We start from the raw sequence: 19,374 nt of genomic DNA, 5'->3' as shown, positions 1-19,374 counted from the left end.
TTTTCCCTTTAGACGGTAATAGTTATTTGAACATCTCTTAACTTATCTTTTGCCACTTTTATTCAACACAGTTCAGTTTCTAATCGGTTCTCCCCTCGACTCACCGGATGTGAGGACCTGCTTGGCTTTCCTTGTATCTGGAGTCATGGACGGTACCATGGTAGCAAGCATCTCCTTCTGTCCTGGTTACCAGCGTAGGCGTGCTCCTTGTACTGTTGACATCTGCTGCAACACACAGTGGCTATTGTTTGCGGTTTTATGATTCATTCCATGGAGGCTTCGCGGGTCTGGGTCGGAAAGGGTAAGGTCGCGTCTCTCCTTGTTAACCCTTTGGTTTTCGCCGCCTTTCTCCCCCTCTTCAACTGCTGCTCTGGGATAGCTCCCTCGACGTACGGTCTGCCTTGCTCGTAGTGTGCTCTTGGGCTCCACCTTTTATACCTGTGGCTAAAGGAAAAGGCCTTCAGGTGTGTCTGTGGTTCTGGTTAATTGTCTGATTCTGCCTAACCCTTGTGTCGGGACATGTCAGGTAAACGGCTCTAGGATTTGTCCGTTGTTTTCCACGGTGTGAGAAAGTGTTCATGTCGGAAAAGGGTGCAGGGGTGTCATGAGAATTATTTTCTTTGTCCGAAGGGGATAGGTGAATTCAGAAGGGTGAGTTTGGTAGGTTTTGTGAAATGAAGAGGGGGGGCAGTGGTGTTCTGTCAAAGCAGATTGGGAGTTTGGGAAATAGTAATCAGAGGGACGTGGAGAAGCATGATTGGGAGTATTCAGGTAGAAAATAGGAAAACAGGGATTTTGTGAGTTGTGGTTTTCGATTGTAACAGGGTTTGTGCTCCTAGGGGATTTACCAGATATGGAGGGGTCGTTGAAATTGGATAAGAGTGATTCTTTAGGTGAATGGGAGGCCTAGTTGATACAGCTTATAAAAGCCTCAAGGACCTTGTCTTCCTCGTCCCTTTCTCCGGTATAATACTGCACCTCATCGGGGGCATTTCCCTAAGCATACCCCCGGGCTCCCCTACCCAGGTGATCCTCCCTCACTCTTCCACCCCCAGGGTTGGGATTGAGAGTGCCAGCCCTTCCCTGGCCACCTGAATAAGGGATTCTCAAGGTCTACTCTGGAGAATACCCTCAGGTTTCTCACAAACACCCCACCCCCATGTGATCCTCCCGCAGAATACCACCTTTCAGTGTTGGGATCAGGAAGCGTTGGCCCTTTTTCTGGCCACATGAGAAGGGTCCCAGGCCAGGTTTGTGGGGTGAATCATTGCTGATTCATCACAATGTTCAAACATCAGCAGCGTGCCCTAACACTCCTGCAGTATCCACATAACTACATCTTTATTACAATTAAGTCAACAAGTGGGACATCAATGTACTTCTACACATTGACCCATTTCTAAGGTTGCCTTTTAAATGTATTTACCAATGCCACGTGGGTTTATGTAACTAACTAAGAACCTTACATTTGTTTCTCTACAACTGATGAGGCCTGTGATTGTTTCACAGAATCGTCATATCATACTCTGATTCTGTCCTGCTGATGATTACTCTCCTTCATACATCTTTGTGCTGTGGTTACATCTTGACACAATAAGTCATTTTATAGCTCTTTCCAATAAGATCCAAATGTACCCCTCTTGAGAACTTTCCTACTAGTATAGCATAAACAGATCTTGTCACAATTCATGGCAGGTCCTTGAAAGACAATTGATGGATTTGTCACATGTTATTCCTTCTATCTTCAGTCTGTTTATCTTCATCACTGCTGAATCAATATATGTTCTGCATGTTTCAATATTCTATTTTATTTGTGTTATTTAGAAAGTCATTGCATTTCCCAATCCTTTGTTACATTCCGGATTAAAGATGAGGAAGAGGCGTGTTCAATTGATGATGGCTGTAGTAAGAGAACCGAAGGCAGCAGTATTCCATCAGGTGAGTAACTATTACTTTAATGTATTACCGGCACAGAAACAAAATATTCTCATGAAGCTTCTTTTTGAAGACGCATAACTTTGACCACCTCTTTAGCATATGTATTGTAAGCAGTAACATATGCTCTTCTTCACACCGTAGTTATGCTAAAAGGGCTAGCACAGTCTTTGCCATTTGTTAGTAAAATATCTCATACTGTTGGATGTAATTCAAGGCATCTTGGCTTTTCATAGGCTGGCAACACAATTTCAATAATAATGCACAGGTGTAACCATCACCATGACCCAAAGCACCTTTACTATCTCAGCAAAACCATTTCTGGACCTTCGTGATCAGCCTGCCAGTATATTACCTCAATATAAAGAACAGCATCATTTCATCCACACAATAAAAATAGTACCCTTAAAGAGAAAGCCCTAGGCTACCCATGTGAACCACAACTAACTTATTAGTGGGAGTCCAGAGGATTTTTCTGTCAATAAGCTGCCAAGGTGCCTAGGAAAAGGCAAAAACTGTGAGGAAGACTGAGGTCAAAACAAGTTGGTCTAATCAAAATGTGGAAATTGTCCTATGAAATCATTGCTTTTCTTCTAAATATGTTGTGCTTTGTTGTCAAACAAATTCTGTTGTGTATGTCTGTTGCCCCTGCAGAGTAATAGGGATATATGTGTGTTGTTAATCTCTTATTTTGATAGTCTCAATCCAGTCCCGGCCTTCTTTAGACATTCTGCCACCATGCAGGAGCTCCAGCCTCTGAAGACCGCACAAAAGAAGAGACTGATGGGTGTTAGTGCATGTCGAGTAGCCACCCCACTCCATTGCCTTTGTGCAGGGGAAAGTCACAGGAAGGCTCCCTGTGAGCACCTGGAGAGCCCCAAGAGCTCCAGGGGAAAAGGAGTAAGGGCTAGGGATATCCCATAGGATGGAGTGAGCCTGAAGCACCTTCAGGCCATACTGAAACGTAAAGGAGAAAGCTTTACCCTTTCAGGGATGCAGCTTCTTCTACTCCCCAGCAACAGCTGTGAAACTTTGTTTCCTTTGGTGATAAAAGGAAACAAAGGTAACAAAGAATGTTGTTCAGCAGAGTTACTGATGGAATCACAGGCAGCGGACAGCTGAACAGCTCACACAGCTGATGCTGTACAAAGTATCAGCTGCTGAGCAAAATAAACAAATAGAAACTTATGAGCTGTAAACACAGAAGTCACCCATCAAGCACACGTTGTTCTCCTGCTCCCACTTAGGACACAAGAGCTACAAATGTACTGTTTGGTCTTAAATACATTAAAAACAGAATAAACCGTTCATTCAGCGTACCAAACATATTTTTGACTCTTGAGACACACACTAGGAACACAGAGGCCCAAAGTATGGCATGAGGGCAGAGCCCAGAGAGGGTAGTACATATTTATGTTAAAGGCCAGTTTAAAATCCAAAATGCAGCTGCCCCTGATATAGCCTCAGGCCAGCCCCATGCAACCCACATGACCGCATGCACATGGCCCAGTCACAGGCTGGCCAAGCCTACACAGCCCAGATGCAACCAATTACCCAAAACAACACCCAAGGGGAGGAGACAGTGGCCTTTAAAAGGCACCCACCCCAGTCGGTCCATGTTATTCCATGGGAGTGCCGGCAGGAAGAGATCAGTAGACCTTGGGAGACCCTGGTCCTGGTGAGCCCTTACTGAGGCGAGTATGACGACAGAGACCTGGAAGGAAAAACTATTGGTGACAAGTGAGTTTGGGGAAGCATGGGGTAGTAAGGAGGGAGCTATCACTCTGAGGAATAAGGGCAACCCTGTGTTGTTGGATGGAAAGACGGAGATCTGTATATAGGAGACTAAGAGGGACACTACCTGAGAAGAGAAGGTTATGGTAGAACATTTGTCTGTGATACTGCACACATCACTGCTAGAGTGATCTTAAAGTACTGAGCCTTGTCCGTATAGAGGCGATTTGTGATCCTGCCTGGTGTGGTAGCCAGACTGTGGTCTATGGGGTGAAAACAAAACTGGACCAAGGAGAGCAGAACAAAGGAAAAGTGTTAAAAGTCAGGGGGCAATGGATGTAATTTTGGAAGGAGGATGAGTGACTTATTGTTTCAAGAAGAGGAAGGAAACTTGTAAGTGGAGACATGAGAAAGTGAGACAGAAAGCACGATCAAGCTAGAGAGAGAAGTTAGACATAAGGGAGATTTCAAGGGGGGGGAGACCCCTCTGGTAGAGAGGGATATTGTCTGAAAGGAGGAGGGACATATTGAAATATGTCAACATCTGAAAATAGAAAGGGTGCCTTAAGTGGAGAGATACTTAGATTTTGGGACAGAGATTATAGAAGAGAGGAGAGATACACTCTTGAAAAAGATGGGGAAGCAGGTAGTAATGTAGGAAAGCAGAAGATTGAGAGTAATATATAAAGGAGAATTGAATTGTAGAGGAGAGAGGAAAGAAAGTTAGGAATGGAGAAAAGATTATCTAGAAAGAACAGATACCATCTAAAGAGAGAACATTGTTGCCAGCAGGAGAACAAGAGATACCATCAAATGAGGGAGGAAGATGATAACTTGCTCAAGAGGAGAGGATAGAGCCAGACCACCTGAGGCAGGAGAGAGTAGGCACGAACAACCCCTAAGCGAGCAAGTACAAGGAGGTTCCTGAGGCCTATATTGTTCCAGGGGAGAGTAAAGACATGGGAAGAGGCATATGTTTGTGACCCTATGCCGGAGACCAGGGAGGAGAATTTACAGATGGTCTGGACAGAGGGGGGCCCAAAATAGGATATCTTCGAGGGAAGTGGGTAAAAAGGTAAGGGTAGGACCATGCTTCTCTACCGAATCCAACCAGGTGCATTACACCAACAGGCAAGCCAGTCCCTCCATCTTGACAGCAAGCGTATGTCCTACCACAGGAAAGAACCAATCCAGGAAAGCCAGGGAGGCAGAGGTCTAGCAGACCCCGGAAACACCAATCTGCTCGAGAGCCATGGGTGTTGTAGCAAATCAAGGCTATTCGTTCCTTCTCCCCAAGGGCAAGCCTCCCCTTTGAGGCTAGGGAGGTGTGCCTGCTCCACAAGACCCTCCCTTGAGGGCTGGGCAAGTGGGACCTCACTGGGAGAGACTCCCCCTTAGGGGACAAGGACTCCTGTTCATGTGAGAAACTCCCTATAGCATCCACCATAGTAGTATATATGGGACTCTTAGTTATGAAGAACATTATAAGATCCAGGTTGAAGAACATTATACGATCCAGAGACCTGCTTGAAGACAGAACTTAAATACCCCATTATCCACAAGGAGTGTGATCGGTCTCTTTAAGGAGAGATGTACATTTAACTGAGACGAGGAGTCTGGAGAGAGGGAGCACAACAAGGAGAGGCGAAGCAGAGAGATAGAATAGCATAAGCAGGTGAAGCCCCATGACAACTTGACGCCTGGAGGAGGCAGAGACAAGAAGATCCGTGAATCCTGCGACTTTCAGAGGAGTCCTCAGCATCGGAGGGAAACTCTGGAGGGCCCGCGTTCCGATCAGAGGGAACCAGAGGAGAAGGGAATCCTTATCCCGGTGGTGGCAGCACCACAAAGACTTTGTGGTGGGCCATGTGCCCTTCAAATAGTGGCAAAACCACCCAGTGCGGGAGCCAACGAGACATCCTGCGACCCCCATCCACACGCGGTTGCCACAAGAGGGAGGACCGATTGCAGAGCACCGACAATAAGGAGAAGCATGAGGTCTGGGGCAGAGGAAGAGAGCCAGAGCGAGCGCCAAGCCCAAAAGCCTTCCCCTGCAGATACAGAGGTAATGGGGAGAACTGGAGTACCTGGAGGCTGCAGGGGCATTGTTATGGAGCAGGAAAAACTTATCCCAATGAAATTTACAAGATACTAAATATAAAGCCATTGAAGTGGAACTGTGTTAATGTGATCAAGAGAATACTGAATAAGCCTGAAAGAGAAGGTATTAAGAACTGGGCACAAACAGAGTGGCAAAGAGATATATCCGAAGTCGCGGTGAACTCCAAGCTGCTCACCCACTTATTGGTGGCAGCAAGAATGACAATTGCCAGATTCTGGAAAGCAGAAGAAGGCCCGCTACTAGCAATGTAGTGGGTTAAAGTATGGGGCATATAGTGGCAGAGAAAGTCGCAGCTTCTATGGATGACGTGCTCTCTAGGTTTACAGATTTCTACTCTCCTGTTCTCGTGTATGGCCGAAACTATCCAGCACAAACCCACGATTCATTAAACACTTCTTACAGTCTCAAACGCATGTAGGTGATAAAGGTAAAGCATGGGGGAGGGAAATTAAATTGATGAAAGGTGGGAGGGGATTGTTTTAAGAGGCCTGTAATGAATGTACTTGTTTTGTGGATCTAATTTGCTGTATATGACAACTGCAGCTGACCTTGAATAAATAATGTAGCTAAAAAAAAATTGGAAGTGGAAGAAACCAGAGAGAGAATCCTATAAATATGAATTATAAGTCAAATCAAGTGAACCAGATAAGAGGAGAAATAATGAAACTGGGCAACCCCAGAAAAGGCTCATTTACAGCTCTAGCACCGCTAAAAAACAAAATTACTAAATCTGAGGCCCATAAAAATATGTGGTTTACTGATGACATCATCATAGTCAGGCAGACAAAGAGGGCATGTGAAAGTGCCTGACGTAAGAATACCAGCCCCCTCACATTAGCCCAATATAAACAAGCAGTGAACAAATTCAAAACCGCCGCTACTACTGCCAAATCCACCTACTTATAGGATCAATACTGCTCGATCTCGCACAAGAGAACTTTTTAAAATCTTGACTGATTTTCAAGATCCCTCCTCTTCTAACCATGACCCGTTCAAAGATTCCACATGGTGTCAGAAAATCCATGATGGGTTCTTAGTTAAAAACTCAATTCATAAACAGACAATTAGCAATATGCAGGTACTATCGCAGCGGCGTCCCACCCATGCAAGTGCTGCCTAAGACTCTGTTACTGTACCCACCAACGTCCCTATGCAACCCCAGAGGATCAAGTCTCTAAAGTTATCCACAATCTGAAACTGACATCATGCCTCGGCGATTGCTGCCCGGCAGACATTTTCAAGGGCTCACTTGAGCTACTGGTCCCCTGGATGACAAAGCTCATCAAGCTCTACTTTGACAAAGTTTTAGTCCCATCCTCCCTCAAGGAGGCATGGATTACACCTTTGCTAAAGAAGACCAATGCAGATCCTTTAATTATTTGCAATTATCGACCAATCACAAACGTCCCTTGTATTCTTAAGATCATGGACAAACTGGCATACGTGCCGCTACAGAGACACATTGAAGATCATTACATCTTAGGGTCACGTCAATCTGGTTTCAGAGATCTGCATGGGACGGAAACTGCTATGCTGGATCTTAAATCCACCTTGGCCGGCATAGGGGATAGGGGTCATCCCGCCGTGTTGATGCTTCTAGATCTTTCTATGGCCTTCGATCTAGTGGACCATTCTCTTCTGGTGACAAGGCTCAGGGATTTAGCACATTGCTCCAAGCTGGTGACACAATGGATCTCTTTGTTCCTTGGCCCTCGGTCTGTTCGGGTAGCAGTGCGCAAAGCAAGCTCCTCCCCTGTTCTTCAAACATGTTGTGTCCCCCAGGCCTCATGTATTTCACCAACCCTGTTCAATGTCCATATTAGGCACCTGCTCAACTTACTGGATGACCTGGGTGTATAGTATCGGAATTATGCTGATGACACTCAGGTCGTTCTTGAGCTGAGGAGGAAGTATGAACAGGACTCAGCAGCCATAAATAAAATCTATGATGCAGTCCAGGCTTGGATGGCAGGCAACTCACTTGCTTGAACTGCGACAAAGCTGAGCTCTTGATCGTAGCATCTAGCTCCCGTCTTAAAAAACGGAACCTGGCCTACAGCAATTTTGTATTGCTGGCAACATCATTGTGTCCAAAAAAGTAAAAACATTAGGGGTTATCCTTGATGCTGAACAGACCATTAGACCACACGTCTCTTAAATTCGATGCTCCTGTGGCCTCATCTCCAAGTTACTTAACTACTTTCACCCATTTCTTTCAGTCAAGAACAGCGCGCTGCTAGCTTCAGCATTAATTAATTCTAGACTTGATTACTGTTACAGCCTGCTGGCTGGAACCACACTTTCAAACACAATCGCTACTGGTTGCACAGAACAGCGCAATTCGGCCCATTCATGCCATGTCCAAATGCACCCATGTATCTGATGCACATTACACTGATTATCAATAAAGCATAGGATCACCCATAAGATTCTCACGTTGTCATTTAAATACCAGTCTGATGCCAGTCCAACATACTTAAAGGACTGTGTGAAGGCTCACACATTAGGGAGACATCTTCGGTCCTCTGCATACCCCACCTTCACGCAGACCAGATACAAGATGGCACGTTTTGGGGGGGGCATCCTTTGACATCCACACTCCCTTACATTGATATGCACTCCCTGAGTCCATACTCCTGGCCAACAACCTTGAACTGTTCAAGAAACAAGGCAAAACTCACTTGTTGAATCTTAACCCAGGTTAATCGGTGCTGCCCCTCTTTCACCCCCTGGCTACTGATTCTTGTATGTCCCTGTCTTGTTTTCTTCATGTGCTCTTTGAGGCCCATGGGCATGTAGCGCGTTGTAACCATTAAAATAAATAAGGTCAAGTCACTAAAAAAGATAACCAAACTAAGACGGCCAGGGTTACAAAAGTCAGAAGGGCATACATTCCTGGATCAAAGTATACGAAAGAGTTATACAAAGGACTGTGGAACAACTGTCCCTAAAGGGGAGACAAAACCCAAGTACATTAAAGAGTTACTTGTCCGGAAGGTGGAAAGATATTATTTGAAAATATCTTACTGAAGAGAACTTTGGACTAAGAAGAGACATTGACATAAGAGATAACCAGCCAAGGGGAGAGATTCTCCTAGTATAATTTTAAGTTAGTTAAAATAGTGCTAGGGTCAATTAGAACTAGTTGTGGACCATGGACATATTAATTTGGGTCTTCCTGACAACTGACGAGCACCTTTCGTTATTTATATAGGCTGGGATACTTCTCTAGCAGCAGATAAAGATAGGCCTTATCTTTATTATTTTAATAAACATCAGTAATAATGTCCTCCAAGTGTCCGCCTCCTTCTTCTGACCGCCACAGTGCGAAATGGAGGCCACCCTGCAGCCTGAGGAGAGGTTCGGAGGACTAGGCCATCTTTTCCCTAGAGACCCTTTAGGAGGGAGGACTTTGTAAACACTTTTTTAAGTTTTGTCACATTGACACCCTCGCAATTTGTGTTTCACTGGCTCTGTAGTTTTGGTTTGGATCAATTCTGGAGTATTGTACACCCCATTCATGGTACACTTTGGAGCAAGAGGGGAAACCTTGTTCTTTTGCTCTTTTGAGATTCACTGGCTTCATCCTCAGGTCATGTGGTTTGGTGAGTTCCCAAGACGGGGAACTCCCGTCCCCTGCACCATATCTAAGACTGGATGCAAAGCCAATTCATAAATATATCTTTGAAAAAACGTGTATTACTTCATAGTAGTAGGATACAAAATGCTTTACAAGTATTTAATCTAAACACACTTAATGATACATTCACCAATATTGATTTGGGCAAACAAAATATTTTCTGAATGTTACTGGATAAAACGAGGGGGGAGGGGGTTTTGTCCCAACACGTTTCGAGATAAACTCTGTCCATCCTCACACATTATTTCTTTAAAACATGCATTTAATATACATCCTTGGAAACATACTTTGGGGCTGCGTTTCTAAAGAAAGTTGCAATTATATGGAGGGGATCGCCAACATTAGCACATACGTGTTGTTAGGTCTCCTACATGCAATTTTCAGTGTACACCAAATATGGGGGAAACTAGAGTGTTAAAAGCAGGCAAAATTGTCTTCACTCTTTCATTTTTCTCTCTGTTTTGTGAAAGTTATAAATCCTGCTGGCAAATTAGGCTTTGCAAGCAGTATTAGATTGGATTCCTATGGAATCCACCTGCTTTTAGCAGGTTCTAATTGCAGGTGGATTCCATAGAATTCCACTAGTTCTACGACAGCATGAACATCTGCCGTAAAAAAAGACGTTTTTCTGGCCTAGCAGGAAAGTAGAGTAGAACAAAACAATTTCCCCTCCCATCTCTCAATCCACCTACAAAAGTTGTTCAAAATTACCCAGATCAGTAAAATGAGTATAAACAATGGCAGAAGCCTTTTAGGCCTCATTTTTACTCTTATTATACTGCAGCACCGCTTGTAAAAGGAGCCCCTTTGGTATCTGAACCTCAGTCCTAGTAATGCAGGAACAGGCAGTCATTTAACCGGCCTGTCAAACCTCTCACCCCAATTGGCTGTCATTAGTGAGCCATGAGGGAATCCAAGCACTTAAGCAGATTTCCAGCTATCCGCATGACTACAGTTTCTTAGAATACTTGCCCAGATGAAATTCTCTTTCACCAATACCTAGTGGCACAGAGTGTGCTGATTGGTTAACAAGGACCAGACTAGGTAGGTGTCAAAGATTCTATTATATTTTGGATAACAATTAATGTGAGTTTAAATATGGTAAGTCTATAACTCGAAAAGAGATGAGTAGCAATAAGGGAATTCAAATTCAGGATTCTTCAGCTAAGAACCCCTCTCCTTCACTGAGTGCATTGTTGGCATCAATGTTTGTTAGCTGTGCCACAGTTACAAGGTGAGTTGCCTTTTCTAGATTACCCATTTACCACTGGGTGATTTTCCCTTACAGATGTTCCATGCTAAAACCTCAATACTTGCTCAATCCAACACACAACCTTCTAAATCCCACTTTCATCACAAAATGATTGGTGCCCTCTGCTATGCTAGATGTACAGTTACATGTACAGCTGCACCCTTTGAATAGTTCTGGTACTGGGAAGTCACATGGTAGACAGATAAAGGTAATGAGAAACTAATTGTTCATAAAATATTGTTCCAAATTGACCATCTGTGACCTGTGAGAAACCTAGGGATATTCTCTCATATAAACCCAGAGAACCCTCTACTCAAGTTGCCAGGGGAGGGTCATCGCTTTTGGATCCCAACCCTGGGGGTGGACAAGCGAGGGAGTATCACCTGGGTAGGGAGTCCGGTGTTATGGGGGATATACCCACGGGACAATAAGAGAGGAGGAAGAAGTCCCAGAAGCCGTCAATGGGTATTCTGACTCTCTTATCCCTGATCCAGGTCTTATTACCCAAATTCAAAGCCCATTATTCATGGTCCAAGTAAGAGGAGGAAAATAGTTAAGTACACCAAGGCTAGAGAATGTTCCTATCCCCGCTGTCAATCTCGTAATAATATTCTGATAAATAGAAGTAACTATCAGTCCCAATTCAATTCCCCCTCTGCCCATTTCCCATCTGAAACCCCTTCCTCAGCTTTCATGGGATATTTGCAATCCCATTTCCTCTCCTCTCCCCCCATTTCCGACAAATACTAGGATGAAGAAGAGGCAACCGAGAGTAGTGAGGATTACCTTCATGAAACACCTTGAGAAACAAAAGGAAGACTGCCACCTTCTATCATTAGGTTGTCCCATTAATAGGGTCAGGCATTTCACACTGCCTTCTCACACCTGACTCCACTTGACTCTCATTTTAAGTATAAAAGGTGTGGTTTTGTACAATCAGCAAAGCGAGCTGCGTTTCCAGAAAGAAGCCGAGAAGCCAAGGAGCAGGGAGCGGAGCCTGGAGGATCCATCGGAGAGCAACGTGCTGAGATGCTGGCCCGGTGAGGGGCTGCAGCGTGGCTAGGGAGCTGTGTCTCCAGGGAGCTAGATTGAAGCAGCCTGTGCCTGCTGGCGGTGTGTAGAGGAGTGCTTGTTCCCTTGGGACATGTGCAGGTCTCAAGGGGGTCTGAGTGGCAGGTGGTGAGACCCTGACCTCGATCCCATAGGCCCTGAGAGGACCACTCGCCAGCACAGCTCTACCCAGTGAGTTTGAAAGGGGAAAGTGAAAGACACTCTGGAGTGGGAAGAGAGAAAAGACAGAATTTGCAAACGGCGTGAAATGGAAAACAAGAAAGATAGCAGTAAGTAAAAGGAAAGCGAGAGATAGCGGAAAGGAAAAAAAGGCTTGAAGATAAATAAGAAGGGTACGAGTGACCTGAAAGTGAAGGAAAGGTGCAAGTGAGCATTGGAAAGCTAAATAAAGTAAACAAGAAGGGTGCGAGTCACTGAAAGTGAAGTGATGGTGCAAGTGAGCACTGATGAGTGAAACAAGTGTGCAAGAGGGATGGAAAGGAAAAGGACAGGTGCAAGGGTGCACAAAAGCAAAGAAAAGAATGTGCAAGAGGCACAGTGAAGACAATGTGAACCCAAAGCGAAGGTGCCAGGGGCACAGCAAAAAGAGAGCAAAACAAAGATGGTGCAAGTGAGCACAACAAAGTGGAAGATAACCAGGGGGTGCAGGAAGCACCTGGAAGAGGAAAGGATAGAAGAGAAACAAGTAGAGGAAATACAGAGAGGGGATAAAGATCATAGTGTATGCGCTTAGGATGAGCCAAGAACCTAGCGTTTTCTAAAGTCTCTGGTATTACCCCATGAGAAGGTTGTGGGTGAAAGGAACTGTAAATAAGAGAAAGGCACGTCTTGACACCTTGAATTTTGTGTTTGAAACTGAGCTTGTGTTTGGAACTGAAAGGGCCTGAGCTTGGGGAAGGGAACCCTAGGAAGCCTAACCAAGATGAATATTTATGTGACAAGTTGAACTTTTTGTTTAAAACTGAAGGGGCCTAAGCCTGGGGAAGGGAATCTTGAAGCCTGGAAGAAACTGTTATATTTTTCTTTGATCTGAAACTTGGAAGGATTGAAGCTTAGGAAAGGGAATCCATAGAAACTAAAGACATTAGGAGTTGTTAGAACTGAGTGTAAGAACTTTGTGGAGCAGAGCTAATGAACAACTTCTTTTTCTGAACTTTGATGAGACCAACCAAGCCACACCTCGTGAGAAGACCACCTGAAACCAGCCTGAGTATATATTTCTTCCTACTACATTTTATCTGAGATTGAGGGCAAGCATAGGTTTAAACACAGACGGATTTGGGTTTTGGACTTTCGGAAATCGACAGCCCTTAGAAACATCAGTTGAAGGAACCATCCCTTTAGAGTTAGGGCCAGTTAGTTATTACATCAAACCACAGCATTATAGTAAATAAAGGTTTTGAAACTAGAACACTTGAGTCTGTGTCTCTCTTGATACCATGTCTGTCTCACAGACCTGATACAGCTAACTAAGATGGTGTTTTATACCATTCATAAACTTTATTTCAGCCATTGGCGATAAAAACATAAAATAAAAAAATTAAATACAAACATTAAAATGATCCAAAACCACAACAATATGGCAAGACAACGATTAAAAAATGTTGAAGTAACAATCAGGGCAATCGATGCCCTTGAGCACAAGGGCACCCAAATATAAATACCATTCAACAATTTTAAAACAGTTTCAAAGTAATTAGTTGAATACCATATACAGAGATGGGTTTAATCTAAATTACAGCCATTAAGCAGAGACAATATGCACATCCTTCTGGCCATAGCTTACCTTAAAAACGAAGTAGTGACCAGTTCACCCGCAGGTTTTCTGCCCATAATAAATATAGTAGTGCTAGCCGACACTGCACAAACTGTCTCTCTCAGAACAGGGACCAGTGTTCTGGCTCTGATGTCTTTGAAAACTGAGCAAAAAAGAATGAAATGCAAATTGTCTTCCTCGACATCACATCCAAACGAGCACCCCTTCCCCTTCCTGCTCCCAGACCTTCGAGACAGGGTAGTACTAATGAGAAGGCAATTCAATCTTGCTCTTGTCAAGAGGTGTCTTTCCAATGGATTGTTACCAAATTTCAGTTGGACCCCTTCTGAATTTCCATGGCTTCCCAGTCAGCTCTAGATGTTAACAACAATTAACGCTTGAGATGTGTTACTATCGGCCAAATAATAAGCTTCGGGCTATTCAAATAGTGTACAACAGCTGCTTTGCATGGACCAGCCACAGCACGATCCTGAGACCGCCACCCCTTGCCCAACAGGTGTGTAAATAAGGATTGCGTTACCCCCGCCCTGTGGTTGGCCCATAATCTGAGCCAGTGTGAGCCATTGCAGAGCAGGTTCAAACATCATTTCATCCTCCGAAAACGGTGTGAACGCTATAATTGGGGGCCGATTGTGGGAGACCAAGAATTATCTTTAGAAAAGAGTTCCACCCCATTTGTCAATATGGGGGCCATTTTGGCGCTTTTCCGGGAAAGGTGACCGGCCATAACAGCTGACTTGGTGGCATTAACTTTCAGGTCCAAGGAGGTCATGAAACCAATATATGCCTTGACAAGTTCCTGCAAAGCCCTTATCGTGAGAGCGATCAAGACAGTGGGCCTCATTACGACCCTTGCGGAAATGGAAAAATGATGGCGGAAATGCAATACCGCCATCGAACACCGCTCGTTGCGATCATGACCCGTCACCGTAAAGTACGATGCCATTAGCGACACCGCAGTGAACGGCAACGCTAACTGCACCAAGTACGCGCACGCGCGCCTTGCAAAACCGGAATCACCGCCATGGCGCAACGGTACGCGAATTCTGACCCTAGCGGACATGTACTGAACGCCATCAAGCACGTCGTAAAGTACCATTCCGCCATGGCGAGAAATACGGCAACGCGAACCAACCGTAAATGGCCCACTGAGTGCCTGTACTCCACTCCCTGGCCTCATTGCACAACTCCTGGCAGGCGCAATGTACTCACACTATGCAACCAGTGAAATCCACGATTCACCCATGCATGCCAACGTAGAAAAGCATGCAGGGGCTCAAAGCGCCCCGTGAGTGGGCATCCATGTACGGCATGTCACCATAGCCGTACTGACGCAGCACAGGCATGTGAAGGTACAACACATCAAAATGAAAATCAAGAACACATGACACAAAACAACAGTAGTCCCCCATCGCTTGCCACCAGCGCAAGGCAACATCCACAACAGCATCCTGAGGGGGATTGCACCAGCCCTGTACTCATGCCAGTAAACAAACCAACCATCAGCAGAAGCATGTACCACACAAGTCAACTCAGAAGGCGGAACACAAAGCAGATCATCATGCAATACATACCGCCACAAAGCGAAAATCGCCACATCACCTGCAAAGAACAACGCAACACGACAAATATCGGAATACAATTTAAATGCACATCCAAATGACAAAGGCCCCACATCAATTTGCAAAATCCCACCAAAACAACCATCATCACCGAGGGCTGCATCTGCAATAATTGACCGGCTTCCACTTGTGTGACGCCCTGTACCATCATGGCACACAGGGCTTACATCAACGTTCCAAAAGGCAACATGGAAGCGGCAAGAACCGCAGGTCCGTCCCATGAGGCAGGCACTAGTCGAGCTGAAAGGCCGAAATGTTGCACCTAGCCACCAGTACAGCGTAAGGGCATGTGGCCCATTGGCGATCGTCCCATATGATCGAAATGGTGCTCCACTGATTCACCCGAAGCTGCAGGAGTCGAGAGTAAAAACCATCTGGAGGAGTGGCGTAGAGATGGCATCTGCAATAGGGCAGGAGATACCTGTCACCCAAAAGAAACACAAATCAACCGATTGCATTACGGGACTCATGATGCATTACAATCTTCATTCAACACACCAAATCCACACCCATATGCATGCTAGCCCACTCCAAAGGAATATACACACCCCTAATCCAGTATCGAATCACAACGAAACCAATCGAGCTAAATACACCATTGGCAACGTCGGTTACTGTGCATGCGTCCGTCAAGATAGAACCCATGACATGGGATTAGTAACGTGCCTAGACACAAGTGTATGAAGGCGCGTCGAGACAGGGAGGATCCGACAAGGGCAGAGAGACGTATGTCCCACTATGGCAGCCTTGCATCACATAACGCAGGGGAAGGGGAGTGAACCAAGAAACCCATGTACATGGCAGACCCTAAACGGATTCATCAGTCCATGCATCCACACATCATTCCCTCATCCCGCAATGAAAACGCATGAATATTCACTCACATAATATGTGAAACTTCCATCGCGTCTGTGCGTAATGCAGTCCGCAAAAACCACTGTGCCCCCGGCCGGATCTGTGGTGTTGTGAAGCAAGATGGATTTGGGAACGTCCTGCCTTATCGTCCACTACGCTATTGCGCATCCCATTCAATTCATATCATTCATTGCCTGCTCGTTATGGGCCATGTCCCAAGGACATTCTACAATAGAACGTTACATTTCCAGCCAGACCTGTGGGCGTATCCTCGCCGCTACTTCAAAACCAAAAATGCTGGCCTTCGAATTCCTCACTTGCAACATTACGTCGAAAAGGCTTCTGTGAACGCTTGCATTCACAATTACATCAATGTAGTGCGGCTGTGTGTCATGATGCTAACTGGCTGCAATCACAAATGGGACGCCACGCCCGTCGGTGAAGTACGTTACTGTGCTGCATGAGGGTCGGCCATCGATCGAGCCCTACATACCACTGACTCTTCACAGGTATGTAAGCGGCTGCAATCATAGCATGTGTAACAATGGGAGCATAGCATGAAAATCAGTCAAAGTACATCACACTGCCATCGGGATTTGATACATGATTCCAATCCCAAGATGCCATGCGGCCAAATGCAGCCTTACGTGCGGGCCGTGCTCGACCAGAAGGGATTGCATCTGCCACAGATTCATTCAATCAGCACAGGTGGAGGCCATACAGGCCGACAGCACATATATTGCAGACCCAAACCCCTCCCACAACCACTCCCACTCCAAAATGCTACCGGCAGGACTAGCGATGTTGGGCCTGGGGTACCAGATAGCACTGCAAGTGCTACAACTACAAGAAGACGACGAACAACAACAGGTACAACAACCGGGCGCACAGGGGAGACGGAGGAGAAGGAGGAGGAGGAGGGCAAGGCAGGGTCAGCAAGGCCCACAAGCACTGCCACCACCACCACGCAGGCGGCCCGCAATCCCACGCCTCCGAGCCGATCCGTTCAACCTCACTGCTGAGCAGATCCACACCCTCTACCGTTTGGACCGGGACACCATAATCGCCATTGTGGACATGACACATGCTGACCTCGTGAGCATGATAGATAGCCCAACCGCCATCCCACCCCTACTGAAGGTGGTGTCTGCACTCCACTTCCTGGCCACAGGCACCTACCAGCACACAGTGGGACAGTTGCATGGCATTTCACAGCCACTGTTCTCACGGACACTCTTCCAAGTGCACGATGCCCTCCTGAAGCACGCCGACGACCACATCACACTACCACGCACGTACCAGGAGATTACCAACGCTAAAGTGGGATTCCATGCACTTGGCGGCATCCCGGGTTGCATTGGTGCCATCGACTGCACCCATGTTGAATTGGTTGTCCCACATGCCATGGAGGTCCAGTACCGCAACCGGAAACAATTTCATTCAATCAATGTGCAAATGGTGTGTGACTCCAACAAGATCTTTACGCATTGTTGTGCCAGATTTCCAGGATCTACCCATGATTCAATGGTCCTGAGGAACACAAGAATACCACGCTACATGGAGCGACACGCAGGGCACAGATCCTGGCTACTCGGTGAGTCTCATTTCATGCATGACATCGTGGCCCATTTGATGCGTCAATGTCCTTGCAGGGGGGGGGGGGGGGGCTACTTAGCACTATCATTCCACTGACACCCTTTATTCGTCTCATACAGGTGATGCCGGGTATCCACTGAAGAGATGGCTCCTTACACCAATCCGGAACCCACAGAACGAGCATGAGGAGGACTACAACCATGCCCACTCACGTACCCGTGTGGTCATTGAACAGGCATTCGGCCTACTGAAGGCTCGTTTCCGCAGCCTCAGCAGGTCTGGCGGGGCACTCATATACAGCCATGAGAAGGTTTCTAAGATGGTCATGGCATGTGTCATGCTGCACAACATGTGCATACGTAGGAATGTGCCCATGCCCCCTGACGCTGTACTGCATGCACCTGAAGATGATGATGATGATGAGGGTGGGGATGTGGAGGCACCTCAAGGAGTCCATGAGGCACAGGATGCACGTGCAATCCGACAGAGCATCATAGATGCATGCTTCTAGCAACCACGCATGGTGCCTATTACACGGAAAGGGGACCTGTGGCACTGTGTGTGTGTAGTACAGGCACATTGTGGACTGTACGCCTATGAAGGCCTCGTACGCAAATATCAATGTCCACACATGTCATTGGATGATAATAAGGTGCTGTATTGTTGATGTGATTTGATTTATACACCCTATGGACCCGCCACCCAGTGAAGCCCAACACACCCCCTCCACCCTACTACCTCCCCCCCCAACACCAGTGTCCAAATATGCATGCTGTCCGTGGGTAGACGCTATTGCAAGCCCCCTCTACGGGTATCAGGGGCACCCCTGCCCGTGGAGCGCAGGTTCCTGCCAGATCTGCGTTGGGGGCTGCCCTGGACGGAACTTGCCACGGATGAGGTCTCTGCCTGCTCGCGTCCATGCATGTCTCTGAGGGTTTGTGAGAGCTCCGAGAGCACACGGCGCACAGCAGCAAGTTCAGCACAAACGTCTTTGGACGTCGCATGCAGTTCCCCCCTCAGGCTCTCGGTGCTTTTCTCCATTTGTGCTCTCAGGCTCTCGGTGCTTCTCTCCATTTCTCCCCTGAGGCTCTCACTACTTTTCTCTATTTGTGCCCTGAGTGTCTCGGTGGATGTTTCCATGGCTGCCCTGGAACCCCCGCATTCATTTGCATGGTCCTTGAGTAGCGTGGACGCTTCCTGCTGTTGCTCGATCAGCAGGTCGAGGGACTGTTGCCTCTGCTGGGCCATGGACATTTGCGGTGGTGTGACAGGGGGGCTGCTCAACACATGTTGCCTTGGCACAGGACTTGTGGGGGTTGGCCAGTCGTCGTCTTCAGGGTGCCCCTGCGTGGTTTCGTCATGGTGTAGGGGATGGGACATGCAGGGGGATTGGGAAAGGTCATGGATGGTACCTACGTCGCCAGCACTGTTTTCCGTGTCGGAGCATGCTGGCATGACAGCTGTGTCCCCTATGGTGCTGCTACCACCAGAGGCGGTGCCATCAGATACGTTCTTTGGGGGGACCTGTGGTGCTGGGGTTGTGGACTTGCTGGCTGCTGGGGTGCCTGTTGCAGTCCCCTCCATTGTGCTGCCACTTGATTCCTGCTGCTGCCGTGTCTTGATCCTTGCACCTGAGGTGGAGGCTCTTGGGACGTTGGTCCTGGCCCTCTTTGCAGGCGTGCTGGTAGGGGTGTCCTGCAGCTCGTCGTTGGTATCGGACCCTGTGGTGGAGTAAAGAGGGGCGAGCGTTAGTTATGGGTCTGTCGGATT

The 19,374-nt window shown here is 46.7% G+C and overlaps 1 protein-coding gene across 3 annotated transcripts in view; it reads left to right on the top strand.

Annotated features, from left to right (window-relative positions):
• LOC138510520 (zinc finger protein 630-like) overlaps positions 1–19,374 on the top strand; it is a 350,463-nt gene that overhangs the window by 307,435 nt on the left and 23,654 nt on the right. For all 3 annotated transcript variants that reach the window (XM_069626234.1, XM_069626233.1, XM_069626235.1), the window contains one exon: positions 1,825–1,938. In XM_069626234.1, coding sequence (XP_069482335.1) covers positions 1,825–1,938 — 114 coding nt within the window. The remainder of the gene's footprint in view (positions 1–1,824; positions 1,939–19,374) is intronic.

Source organism: Ambystoma mexicanum, chromosome 6p (assembly GCF_040938575.1).
Source record: "Ambystoma mexicanum isolate Mex_15411 chromosome 6p, UKY_AmexF1_1, whole genome shotgun sequence".
Lineage (NCBI taxonomy): Eukaryota > Metazoa > Chordata > Amphibia > Caudata > Ambystomatidae > Ambystoma > Ambystoma mexicanum.
The sequence above is the reverse complement of the archived record's forward strand: the minus strand, read 5'-3'. Positions and strand labels throughout refer to the sequence as shown.